At 41.4% G+C, this 14,635-nt stretch overlaps 1 protein-coding gene across 1 annotated transcript; it reads right to left on the minus strand.

Annotated features, from left to right (window-relative positions):
* Positions 1 to 12,791: 12,791 nt before the first annotated feature.
* Positions 12,792 to 13,592, minus strand: LOC147463562 (aurora kinase-like). The gene has a single exon (XM_086496834.1). It carries the CDS (start codon positions 13,590 to 13,592, stop codon positions 12,792 to 12,794), a length of 801 nt encoding a protein of 266 aa, XP_086352960.1.
* Between the last annotated feature and the right edge of the window lie 1,043 nt (positions 13,593 to 14,635).

Raw genomic sequence — 14,635 nt, forward strand, 5'->3', positions numbered from 1 at the left:
TGGCCCTGTGTCCATAGGTTGCCAAAAAAACCCTCATGAAGGGTCTCTTTAAAACATACAAGGCACCTTGTGCCCTTAGGGTCATAAGATGTGTAGAGCATAGAGAGGTTCTTACTAGCATACATAGAAACCTATGGCCTGAACCCCATAGGGTCCCAATATAGAGCATAGATCGGTTCTTGCTAGCATAGAGAGACCAAATAGTGCTTTATACTTGGGAGCATAATGTGCCAAAACAATGAGGGTTTTTACAAAACTATGAGGGCACCTTGTGGCCTTGGGGCCATAGGATGTCAATATAGAGCATAGAGAATAGATAGCTTCTTACTATCATAGAGGGAACCCTATGGCCTTCAGACCACAGGGTATCAACGTAGAGAAAACAGAGGTTCTTACTAGCATAGAGGGGACCCTATGGCCTTCAGTCCACAAGGTCTCCTCAATGGCATAGAGAGAATCCTATGGCCCTGGGTCCATAGGTTGCCAAAAAACCCTCATGAAGGGTTTCTTCAAAACATATAGGGTGTGTAGAACATAGAGAGTTACTTACTAGCATAGGGGGGACCCTATGGCCTGAAGGCCATAGGGTGCCAATATAGAGCATAGATCGGTTCTTACTAACATAGAGAGACCAAATAGTGCTTTATACATGGGGCCATAGGATGTCAATATAGAGCATAGAGCATAGAGTATAGAGAGCTTATTACTAGCATACAAGGAACCCTATGGCCTTCAGGCCACAGGGTGTCAACAAAGAGAAAACAGAGGTTCTCACTAGCATAGAGGGGAACCTATGGCCTTCAGCCCACAAAGTCTCCGGGATATAGAGCAAATAGTGTTTTTACTAGCATAGAGAGCACCCTATGGCCCTGGGTCCATAGGTTGCCAAAAAACCATCATGAAGGGTTTCTTCAAAACATAGAGGGCACCTTGTGCCCTTCGGGTCATAGTATGTGTAGAGCATAGAGAGGTTCTTACTAACATACAGGGGACCCTATGGCCTGAATATAGAGAATAGATCGGTTCTTACTAGCACAAAGCGGACCCTATGGTCTTCAGGTCAAAGGGTGCCAATATAGAACAAAGATCAGTTCTTACTAGCATAGAGAGACCAAATAGTGCTTTATACCTGGGGCCATAGGGTACCAAAACAATGAGGGTTGTTCAATGGCATAGAGAGCACCCTATGGCCCTGGGTCCATAGGTTGCCAAAAAACCCTCTTGAAGGGTTTCTTCAAAACATAGAGGGCAACTTGTGGCCTTGGGGTCATCGGATGTGTAGAGCATAGAGAGGTTCTTACTAGCATACAGGGGACCCTATGGCCTTCAGGCCATAGGGTGCCAATATAGAGCATACATCGGTTCTCACTAGCAAAGATCGGACCCTATGGCCTTCAGGCCAAAGGGTGCCAATATAGAGCATGGAGAGGCTCTTACTAGAATATAGGGGACCATATGGCTTTCAAGTCACATGGTGCCAATATAGAGCAAATAGTGTTTTTACTAGCATATAGAACATCCTGACCTAGGGGGATTGGTTGTCAAAAATCCATCATAGAAGGGTTCCTATGGCCTTCAGCCCACAAGGTCTTCTCAATATAGAGCGAATAGTATTTTTCATTGGCATACAGAGCACCCTTGGGGCCCTTGAGGCCAACCCTATGGCCTTCAGGCCTTAGGGAGCTAATATAGAGCATGGTGCTTTATATCTGCATAGAGAGCTATGGCCCTAGGGCCATAGCAAAACAATGAGGTGTTTTTGGAAACGATGAGGGAACCTTGTGGTCTTGGGGCCATAGGAAGTCAATATAGATCATAGAGCATAGACGATAGAGCATAGAGCACAAAGAGATTCTTAGTAGCATAGAGGGAACACTATGACCTTCAGGCCACAGGGTGCCATTATAGAGTAAACAGAGGTTCTTACTAGCATAGAGGGGACCCTATGGACTTCATCCCACAAGGTCTCTTGAATATAGAGCAAATAGTGGTTTTTACTTGCATGGAGAGCACCGTATGGCCCTGGGGTCATAGGTTACCAAAAAACCCTCATGAAGTGTTTCTTTAAAACATTGTGGCCACCTTGTGGCCTTGGGGCCATAGGATGCCAATGTAGAGCATAGAGAGGTTCTTACTAGCATGCAAGGGACCCTATGGACTTCAAGCCACAGATTGCCATATGGTGTTGGTGTAGAGGCTCTAAAGGGTTATTTAGGCCATTCAAGGGATACTTCTTTGAGGGTCCTCTAATGTCATAAGGGAACATGTGATCACACTACCATAGAGTGGCTTAGGTACACTTGTAGAACCATTTTGTTGGCACCCTTTGGACCTAGGACCACATGGTTTAACATAGAGGTGACTCTATGGCCCTAGGTCCATATGGATGTAATAATATCCATCTTGTCTAAATATATGTCATTCTTTTTACAGAAAATGTCTCAGAAGAGAAAGTCAAAGTCAATTGATGCAACATGCTCAACACCAAGTTCTTGGTATCTAGATTTTCACTTACCAAATGGTGGAAGTGATGAGAAAGTCCACTTGTTCTTTCAAGATAAAGAGAAATTGCCCTTCAAGGACTGTGGTATTGTCAAGGAGATAAAGAAAGATTGTTCAGATCTTGAAATGTCTCCATGCCTTGGAGTAAAACTACTCAATGGTGACTCCTACCTGTTGGAGCCTGTGGCCTTTGCTCAAAAATTGGTGAAGGTTGATTATGAAGGAGTGACAATGACAAAAGCAGGGTGGGTGGAGCTTCAAGACGACACTCCAAGTGAGAACTTTATAGACTTATATATTGAGGGCTTTAAGAAAGTCAATCAATATTTAGGTAAATTGAGCAGCACAAAGAAGAATAAGAAGCGAAAGAATGAAGACACAGGTATAACAAATCAATCTAAGATGCTCAAGGAGAGTCAGACTCCCTCACTTGGAGAAAATAGTGGAAATGTGGCTGAAGAAAATATTTTAGTTATACCCTTACAGACTCAATAAGCAGGAGATTCTAGTGGACTTGCAACCCTAATAGTTGGAACCCCCTCAGTGGAGTGGTTGTGGACTCAGCATCCTTAGCTGTGTTGGACTCTATTATACAGGCCAAAGAAAAAGATCTTGATAAAGAAGTTGCCAAAACTTCTAAGAGTGGGCTAGATGGATACGTCGAAATTGACCACTATTTTAAATTTGGTGTACAATTTATCCCATTGATCCCAGTTGAGCAATGCAACCTTGTACCAGAAGGCTATAGATGCAGACCATTGTCAGATGTATATGTGAAATATCTCTTGAAGCAATTTGCAGGGCACTCTAGGCCAGTCTCCAGTGCAGCAGACTTGATGCCGTATAACCCAATTACAAAAATGCCTTTACAAACAGCTGAAGTGCATGGAGACAAGCTATCAACATACCACTACTTGATTCTAGCTGGTCAGCATTCCATCATAGCGGCTAGAGATTTTTTGCGTAACAACAGCACTAAGTATGCTTTGAGAAAAGAGTTCTACAAGTTTAGAACTGCAAGGATAGTGGCAGACGCTCCGAAAGAGGTTGCTATTTGAATTTCCAAAATGGAGAACACGGAGAGAATAACATCAATGAAACACCAGCCTTATGTGGAGGTCTTGAAGCATAAAGGGTCTCTTCCTAGGTTGAAGGGCACCTTGTGGCCCTGGGGAGCACCCTATGGCCCCAGGGCCATAGGGTGTCAACATAGTCAAATGGGGTGTAAACTTAGAGCATAGAGGGTTTCTTACTATCGTGGAGGACACCCTGTGTCCTTGGTTCCATAGGGTGCAAACATATAGCATGGAGGGTTTCTTGCTAGCATAGAGAGCATCTTATGGGCTCCCTATGGACTTGGGGCCATATGATTCCAAGAAAGAGCATAAACGGTTTTTTGATAGCATAGAGGATAGCTTATTTCCCTGGGGCCATATGATACAAAAATAAAAGAGTCTTAAGAAGGGCACCTAGGCCACTAAATCACCATGGGGCCATAAGGTGGTCTTTGAGGGGAATGCTCCTCAAGGGTTCCTTGGCTATCCTATGGCCTTTGGCTACCAACATAGAGTTTAGATGGTTTCTTACCAACATAGATCTCACCTTGTGGCCTACGGTCTTTAGATGCTAATATAGAGTTTCAATGGTTTCATACTAGGTGTAAGTGGCACCCTATGACCTTGGGGCCATAGAGTGTCAATGTAGAGTGCAGAGGTTTCCTTTCTAGCATAGAGGGCACCATGTGGCCTAGGAGCCATTTGATGCACCCTATGGCCCGAGGGCTGTAGGTTGCCAATGTAGACCGTAGAGGTTTTCTTTCTAGCATAGAGGGAACCTTGTGGCCTAGGGGCTATTTGGTGCTCCTCTAGAGCATACAAAGTTTCTTAGTAGCATTATAAAGGGTACCTTGTGGCCCTCAAGTCTCCATAGGGTGCCAACATAGAGCGTAGAGGGTTTTTCTTACTAGCATAGAGGACATCCTATGGCCTTGGGGCCATAGGGTTTCAATATTGAGCATAGAGGATTTCTTACTAGCATAGAATCTACCTTGTGGCCCGAGGTCCATAGGGTGCAAACATAGAGAATAGAGGATTTCTTACTATCATAGAGGGTACCTTGTGGCCCTAGGTCCATAGGGTGCAAACATAGAGCATAGAGGATTTGTTACTAGCACATAGGGCACCCTATGGCCCAAACGCTATAGAGTGATAACATGTAGCATAAAGGGTTTCTTACTAGCATAAAAGTCAGATCTTGTGGCCCTCGGGTCATAGGGTGCCAACATAAAGCACATATGGTTCCTTACTAGTGCTCATAGAGGGCATCTTGTGGCCCTATGACAACCCATGTCCTTAGGGCCATAGGGTGACACATAAATAAAGTACCATATGGATTTGAAGCCATATATCTATTTATATGTTGAGACCTCCCAACAATCCTAACCCTATGGCCTTGAGGCCATAAACAGACATATTTTGGATTATCTTAAAGTCATAGAGATATCTACAACTAGAATGCCTTGATTGCCAAGCTTTGGAGGAGAAGGCATGAAGTTGGAGAGTGTTTGAATGAGTTATTGAGAAGCAATAGCAAGGAATACTATTGCAATTAGAGAGAGATTCGCTTTGGTGCTTGGATGTTTATGGATTTGGTACCTGGATGTTTATGGAAATGAATGGAGACCAAGGGCACCATTGTAAATACTATTTTGTTTGCATCAAAGCATTGAAGAAGAATATACATTAGTAAAAAGAACATAGAAGTGAAAGCTGAGAGAGAGAGAGAGAGAGGGAGGGAGTGTGTGAGTGCGCTTATGTTAATGTCGACAAATGATGTGAGTGTTAGTTAGCAGAATTCACTCATATATACAGGAATTTATGTACTGTTTTGTTTTGAGAGAGAGAGAGGGAGAGAGAGGCAGGCCTTTTTTTATATAAAAGAGAGAGCCAGGGAGAGCTTATTATTTGTTTTCCTCAAATCTTGTCACTGGAAATAGTATAGTAAAAAGTTGATGAATCAAGAACGGAACTAAGCAAACGGGAGTTGGTAAGACTTTGAATGAAGCATGCAATGACTTCTTCACAATGAAACGGACAGAACTTCTATGGAGAAGAGGAGGAGGAGTAGGTAGCAACACATATTAGTGGGAGATGGTGATGCACGAAGCAAGGGCTATATCGATAAGATGATCTTCAAAGTTGCGCGTGTGACTTACTAGCTGACAGGAAAATAGCGCGAAACGAAATGTTTAGCTGACTGAAGGTGGTTGGCGACCACGTTAGAGTAATTCAATTCTATAGTCTCGACTAGGCCGAGAACGTCCGCAATCTGCACGAACAACATACAATGGTGTTTTGTGGAGCAACCAGATAGCATGGCGATGTCGATGGTGATTTCTCGACCGAGTGTGTTCCAAGTGATGTAATGTGGATGCCATGGGGTAGGTGGTTGAACTGGCCATGGAATGAACTCAGTCCATTTATGCATGTAGTGTCTGAGCACCCGCTCTTGCAAATGTGGGTAAAGACAGTATTGCAACTTATCCATTGCAGTCTCAAATTCAGGCTGTTGCTCGATCAGATCAGCTAGGATCGGCCTACCCATTGAAAACTGAAAAGAAAAAGAATTTAAATCAAAGAAGCTGATAAGTAGTCAAGTCTGTCACAATTTGAATGAAAAAAGAAAGACATTGTTGTAGGCAATGATTAACGTTATATGACAAAGACAATGAACAAAGCAATTAAATGAAGATGGCATAAGTTCGAAACTATATTTTCTTGTTTTTTTCCAAAAAATAATATATTATCAACCTTGGTGGATGTCCATAACAAGTGTTATAACCTAATGCAATTGTTGTTTTGTGTTGTTTAATATGTTGAAGACAACATTTGTACATTTATAATTTTTTTTGTAAAATATATAAGTTGTTGCTACATGATTTGCCTCTTATTAGCTGATAATTTTTTGTAGAAGTATTAGACATGGGATTGCTAGAATGGATTGTTTGTTTCTCTTGATGTTATTGCAAGACATCTAGGTAATGTGGACGGACTAGTATGGTGATCAGCCATTGAGCTGCAGCACATGTAGTGATTGAATCCTAAAATTTGAAAGCTGAATGATGTTCATGTAGAGGAAAGCAAGAACATAAGCTAAACATAATATGATATCGGGAAAAAAATTGCAGAAAATAACCTGAACAGAACACAACATAAAGAAAGTCTCACAAATAATAGAGAAGCATAACATAAAAATTACCACAGATATTAGAGGAAAAGACTCTTGAGAAGTGATTGAATACAGAAGAGAGAACTGAATGGGAGATGCTACCTCAGAACAAAGATTAAGTTTCATTGCACGCTATATTTTTCTATGGTGTTTTAAATAATAGTATTTCTTGCAGTTTGGAGGATGTCCCTTCAAATTATTGTATCCTTTCGTGGACGTTGCATCTTGAGTAATTATCTCTTGTGCTTCCAGTGCAATAGCAGTGCTCCTATCGTGTGTATTGTGCAGTACATGAAACTCAAAGTTTTGACAAAATGGGGGAAAGGATGACACATCATGTTTCATCCGTTTTGGTGGATCTTCCATGTGTGCTCTTTTCATAGCTTCAAAATCGGATGTCGTGCCTATGTAAACACAGTTATTGATTTTGCACCTAATGGAGTAAACTACGTAGTTCTCTTCATCTGTCATTGTCTTTTGGGAGTTGGAATAGCGTCGAAACGTACTGCTTTTTCTTGTGAAGTTGTTATGATGTTGGGGATCTCCTTGTTGGTTTCGTTGTCGATGTCCTGCACTGAAGTGATGTGCTGAATTAGTATGTAATCAGATAATAATCAAATAATTATATTGTATAAGGGGTGCATACGGTTACCATGTAGTGATTCAAGCTTTCGAAATGGATCAGTTGTCTGACCAAACCGGGCATGAAAAAGGTCCCTATTAAAATGCCATGTGAATTTCTCATCAGTTAAGATTGCTCTCTCATTGCCTTTGAATTCATTCCCAAACTCTTTGACCATGTTGGAAAGTGCCTGGCTTGCTGTATTCTTGTCGAGAATGACCAATTTGTCGAGGGAAATTTTGTAACCGTAGTGTAGCATCTCGATTGCATAGGTGGTGATACCAGCAGTGTTTAGGGTTCAGTATTTCTTGGGCTTCTGTGTCTAGCAATAGTTTGTTTGACTCATCGAACTCAATGCCCAGCGATAACAGTATCTCTTTTTGTAACCCTATAGAAAAACAAGGATAGATGTTGTAGAAGCAACCAAATTTGTTAACTTTTAGTGTTTGCAAAACGAGAATATGAAGAGCTCGAAGTACCTGTTGCCAGCTTTAGCTCGTTATTTCTATAATCTTTGTTTCGATTGCTGCATTTATTGATGTATGAGTGGAGCAGTTGAGTCGTGCGGAACCCTTTGATGAATGCACTCGGAGCCTCGCCAGCCATATTTTCTAGGCGCATTTGATTTGAAGATGGGTATGTAGAATAATTGTTTTTTGGTTTTGAGGTAGCTGCAATGTGGATGAATTTATCGAATATCTGAATGACAGAGAGATATGATGGTTGAGTTTTGTACATATTGAATGGTATAAAATGTAGCTACAAAATAGATTAATTTGAGGAATGGTTACCTGATCGGTGTCCATGAGGAGATGCTGGAGGTTGTTACTTGCTATGAAGAAAATATGCAGTCAAGAAAACTGTCGTCACATAATTGATTGTGTCGGCCATGCACCTTACGAGATGAAAGACTGAAAGAGCTAGAGGACTTGTTTGTGAAAAAAAGCGAGGAAATGTCTAAAAACAAGCGAGGAAATGTTTAAAGACAAGGGAGGAAATGTCTAACCATTGGGGGAGTGTTCTACTGTCCGGCCAGAACATCCTTGGGGTTGGGATGTTCAATATTTTGAGATGGCGTCTTTCTGTCACTCGAGAGAACATGACGTATGCAAATCCTGGGGCAAAAGCTTGTTTTATAATGAGGATGGCTTTCTTTGATATCGTAGCTCCTTGAGATTTGTGTCCAGTGATTGCATACGCGAGTGACAAAGGGAATGTGCTTTTGTGGAACCATTTGCAATTGATTGCTGTAGCATGTTTAGTCCTTCGTATTGTCATGGTGGTATCAGTGGAAAGTAGCATTACTTCTATAGCAGCAATTTGACCGGTACTGTCGTATGAATAGGAAAGTATACGACAAGTGGATCCATTTGCAGCACCCATAGCCAAGTTAATGTTTTCTGTAATCATACATCTAGCCCAATTGCAATATTGTCCATCTCATGGAATGCCTTGTCTTGGAGCCATTCTTGCAGCAATGGTTCATCAAGAGCATTGGTTTTCAGTGGAATGGCAACAATATCAGATGCTGAGAAAGACTTTTGCAGAATCAAGTTGTTGTACTTATACACGTCTTCTCTATGAGTACATATCAGTGTAGTAGCGTCATCGATTACTCGCAGGAGTTTAGTTTCATTAATTACACAATGTGACAACGTTTCTGCTATTTGTTGTTCTGTTGGTTGCTTGACACGGATCATATCCAAGAATTGGACATAAGTGGGGTCTGCAGCATGGTGAAATGAGAAGGTCATGCTCTGGGTAGTGGCTGTAGCGATGTAAGCTGAGTTTTGTATACTGCAAACATGGCATAATGGCTCCTGGTGATGGAAGACTGGAGGAAGTTGCGCCAAATTCCCAAAAAGCAATATGAGCTTCTGACTGAATGGGTCAAGAAGTGTTCCGTTGGTGATGTTAACTATCTGGCGAACGACCATATTGAAGATTGTACTCGTTAGCATTGATATCTCGTCTATGATATGACGTTGGCACCATGTATAGCGACAAATCTTTCATCTGTTGGATGAATTGCTTGTGGGAAATGTTGCTTAGAACAAGGGATCCTGAATTGATAGTGGACTGTAGTTGCAAGGCTGCTAAGGCGAGTGGCCACTGCTCCAGTTGATGTAGTCAGGATAACGGTCTTATTATTTTTTATGAAGCTTGAGGTGAAATTTTTTATGAGGAATGTTTTTCCACATCCTGGAACGCCTGTAATGACATGGAGGCCATTACTCAGGCCTAATATACGATCAAAGATTTCTTGCTGTTGAGAGGTCAGAGCTGTATTGTTGGTCTCAGCGAACTCTTGCAGTAGCTTCATCATTGTAGTACGACTTTGAGATACTCCTGGTTGAACTCTGTCATTCACTGTACAAGTGAGTGGATCTTCACGATTGAGGATGAACTTTTGTTTTATGAGGTTTAAAGTGTGTCTTGTATTTTCAGAGACGAGCATATTGGGTTGGGTGTGTTCATTTATGTACATCTCCAAGTCTTCATCATGAAGTATGATCCGACGGATTTTGCACTCCAAGAAGTAAGAAGAGAGTGTGTTGGTTGGTGATAGAAGTTCCATCTCGTTCCTAAAGGGAAGTTTTTGCAACAAGACATTAAATAAGAATCCCTCTGTTTGATGGCCAGGATCGTACTCTGTAAATCTGACGAGGTGTTGTTTCTCTATGATGTTGTTGTTGTACACATCATGGAAACTCAGTATAGGAGTATGTTCGTGTGACTTTAGAATTTTGTATCTTCTGTGGTAGTCATAGAATGTCATCTTTTCAAAATGAAGGGGCCTTGCACAATATAAATCAATTGGATGCATGACTATAGTCTGGATACGAGATAGCAACCTTTGCTGTAGTGATGGTGGAGAGGACTCGATGTATTCAACCCGTTCACTTCTCGTGATGATTGGAATCTTCAAATAGTTGATTGCTGCCTCTATCGCAGATATTGGCTTTGATAATACAGAGGCTGCAATTAGTTGAAGCTTTACTTTGTCCAAGCCGTGAAGTCCAAGCCTTGCTGCATCGTCTGTGGAGAGGTTCAGTTTTCCAATGGGTTGTGGTTTCATTGCATATTTGAGAAGGTAATGCGATATAGATGAATTTGTGACTCTTTGAATATTCATGTGTGCCTTCCATAGGAGCAAGATTGTGGGATGGTACGGGACAACATTTCAATGGTCATACCCAGGGCGGTAGTAAAGCCATCTAGCAGTACAGGCATCCATAGTTGAAGTCGTGTTGTACTGTGGTTCAAACGGGAATCCGTATTTGCAAACTCTAGCTGATCCCATGACTCTGCAAGAGTCTTTGCATCTGTGTATCTGTTTTGTGGTAATGAGGGTTCGCAGCTCGGTGGTGAAGGTGTCTTGTGAATCTGCTGGTATGTACGCAGCAATCTCATTTGTAACTCGGCACAAATCTTCGTTAGAGATCCACCGTATAACATGTGCATGCAGTGAGCCTCGATTTTGCACTTCGTAGCGCACCATGTGATGCTCTACATGGCCAAGTATGCTGCTTCCATTGATGATGTGTTTATTTAGGAAAGCGTGCAAGCGAAGGTGAAATAGTGTTGCACACTCTACAGGGCAATCGTTCCACTTGAAGTCTTGGTTATAGCCTTGAGCAAGTTTTTCAATTGTGATGACTTCTTGCCATCTTGTTTGGGAAACCTAATCAGTAGTGAATGTCAAGAACAGATGTGGTAGTCCCCATGTGTCCACCATTGTTATGAGGTCTCTCAAGTTTCGTCAATGCCATGGTCGAGTACCTAGCATTGTGGCTGGGAGATTGTATCGAATAATATGCTTCACTGCATCATGTGTAGATGTCGCGGTGCGCGCTCGTTTGTAGTTATCAATATCCCTTTGCAAAAATGTACTGTTTGTGGAGTTTACAATCATGATAGCTTGTTTCAATTGGTACATCATGAGCAAATATGGCTTGTACAATGTGTATACAGAGAAAGAACTTCCGATTCTCATTCTAATGTATTCACTGAAGTCGAATTCTCCTTGGTAGTTTCCTTTTCCTGTGGGAAAGAGGAAAGGGAATATCCCTGATTCTAATGTAATATCTTGCACTTCAGATTCATGAGACAGAAGTCCATTGTATTGAAAGTTGACTGTCCGCTCGCTTAGATAAGCGGTATCACGTATTTGCATGGAACCAAACTCGTGATTGTCTTTAGCAGTAAATGCAGTTCTCTTTGTTGTGCTGAACAAATTTTGCAATATGCTAATTTCACATTGTGCTTCTACTTGTTGCATAAGTTTGAATGGATTGTTCTCTGAGTGGTCCCTTACGATATTCTGTATAGCCGATGCTGATAGAATACAAATAGATGTCCTTTTGTTTGGCTGCTCAGCGATGCACCAGTACTTCTTGAGAATTGGAGTATTGTTTATGTTATATGCTAGCACTGCTGCTAGTGGCGTTTTTGCAAGTAACGAAGTTGACCGAGACATGTTTTGCTTTGTCGACCAGCAGATTAGTGGATTGTCGAGTAGCGATCTTCTATCAAGAAAGCCTTTTGCAACCGCAGCTGCTGTTTTTGTGACGCTGATTGTAACATCGATGACGCTAAGGAGTTGCACAATTAGTTGATTTGTGTTTAGGATGGCTTGTATGTAGTCGGGTTGCAAGATGACAACACTGCTTGCTCTTGAACTTTTTAGGCAAGCAGAACAGCAAGTCCAACTCACTTTGAGATTATGTATTGCAGTTGTTTGCAATAAGGTTGCATTTGCTAGCTTCGTGCATGTGGTATTAAGACCATCGTTCTGGGTATCTTTTTTTGATAGGCTGCAAATGCCACAACTTCCGCAAATGCGAGCTGTGATGTTGCATTCTTCTTGCCAAGCCTCATAAATATGTTGCACATTAAACCATGAAGAAGCAATAGGACAGATTAGAGCTTTCCGTATATTCATAGTTTGAAAAGCGGTGTATTATCGGCGTCTTTTGCGGGTAGCACGTAGCGTAGTAGCAATTGCCATTGAGAAGACCTACACTTAAATGCAATTGTAGACACAATAGATACAAGTTAGTCCAATTCAAATTAGAAGGGACTAATATAATGAAATTGGACAACAAAAAACAAAGTAGAAGGGATGAATATAATGGAAGTAGGTAGCAAATTAATTTTCAAAGAACTATTGCAAACCGTAATGGAACTTTCAGCTCAATAAATAAAAAGAGCTTGATAGTTGCGACAAATTTTCTAGGATCAGTGGAAAAAAGAAATACACATTTCAGAGATGGGACGCAAGCATTGTTCGGGGTGCATATGCAAATGTTCCAGATCTTTATCTAAATCAGCGAGCGTCTTTCTTTCAGACGGATTCTCCAGAAGGTAGGCATTGTTGATTATATTCTGTATGGCTTCAACCTCTATAGCAGTACTTGTTTGCATCAAGTTAAGTTTTTTAATACACACAAAATTCGTTGCAGAAAATACCGAGCTGATTGATGACCCATGCAATTGCATATACATCGGTTGATTTTCTCCAAGGGCATGTAGATCTGGTATTCAGTAGTTCGTCTGCTCGCCAAGGCCTCTTGGCATGCTCTTTTGGCTTACGAATATTTGTTGGTCTTCTCTCATACGGTGGTTGAAGGGCAAGACCCCAATCTATAATGCCTACTCTTGGTATTCCCTCTCTAGTGAAGTCTAGCATAATGTTCCAAGGGTGAAGGTCATTGTGAATAACTCCATTTTCATTTGCAAATGCCAAAGATTTTATTACTGTATGAATCAAAGACGAAGCATGATTGATGATAATCCTGCATTGTTGCAACTCCAGTTCAGTTGGTTTTTTGTGTTTTTGATCACCAATCGCAAGTACAATTTCACTGATGCTTCCAAAAGGTGTAGGCACACACTCCATCAAATCGCTAAGGGAAGATCCATTGAAATAAGGAAATATAAGTATCCATGGTGATTGAATTGTATGTGCAAGAGCACGCACAATAACTCGGTGATTGAGGTCAACACTGCTCTCGATTGCGAATGATTTGAATTGTTGTTTTGCTTGACCTTTGAATTCCTTACAGCAATACACATTGCTGGACGAAAGGAAAGAAATTCCTTCGATCTTGCATTCATAAGTGTCTCCATATGACCCAGATCCTAGTTTCCTTCCTCGTTTTATAGCCTCAAATGGAATGCCCAAGGTGACAGAGCAAAATGAGTTCAGTACAGTTTTCTGCATGTGCAGACTAGACATCGATCCTCTGGTATCCGCTCATCTCGCAAGGTTGTTGTTATCTCGTCTAATGTGAGGGAATCCACTATACGTACTAATTGTGTGCGTAATCTCTTTTTCAATTGCACTGCTTGATCGGGAAGCATTTTACCTACAACCAGTCAAACGACATTATGATGTATTGGCGAGAGAATTTATCACTTCACAGCTCAAAAGGCCCAGCGCTCGATTTCTTGCATCAATGACCAGTATTGTACTGAATAAATTAGTGTCTATAAATGAATTTTGTAAATGACATCAAATAGTTGATAAAGGAGTGCAATATGTTTGGGCAAGATCGATGCTTGTAACCTAGGACGGGCCCTCCACGTACAAACTACTAGGAAGTGCAATTGTTTCACATTGGATGGCGTGCTAAGGGTAATAAGTAAAGGGAATTGTGCTCCTACAATGGGAACTAATAGAAAGTGGCTCGGTCAGGCGCAACGGCATGGGGGGGGGTCAAAATGATAGCCAATGTTGTAGAACGGGATCGGATCTTTGTGGTCGCCAAGTTAAACAATTGAGTTCTATAACTAATTGCACCTTTACAGTTTAAAATGGGGTGTGTGTAAAAACGACGCAATCACCACAGTGTGTTTGGATGGGAGACAATGACATTTGTAATCAAGAGGACGATTGGTGTCGAAGCAATCATGCTTTTGGTGTGCGGTAAATTTTACAGTTAAAGACAGGGATGTACACAAATAAGGGAAGATGACATTTGCAATCGATAAGATAGTTGATGTCGAAATGATCAGGCTTTTTGAGTGTCATATAGGTCCCTATATTTACGCCACAGCAGAACTAAGCTTAATTTTATAGTTTAAGACAGGGGGGTGCACAAATCAGATGGTGACTACAGTGTGTGAATGGGAGAGCACGACATTTGCAACAGAGAGGACGATTGATGTCGAAGTGATCAGGCTTTTGGAGAGTCATACAGTCCTTCACAACTACCCAACAACAGAAGTAAAATTCAGTTTTCTTCTTAAGGCCGTAAATTGATATGTACAAGAGAAGAC

The sequence above is a fragment of the Adiantum capillus-veneris genome, chromosome 2, assembly GCF_014529385.1.
Source record: "Adiantum capillus-veneris isolate H3 chromosome 2, ASM1452938v2, whole genome shotgun sequence".
In the NCBI taxonomy this organism is placed as follows: domain Eukaryota; kingdom Viridiplantae; phylum Streptophyta; class Polypodiopsida; order Polypodiales; family Pteridaceae; genus Adiantum; species Adiantum capillus-veneris.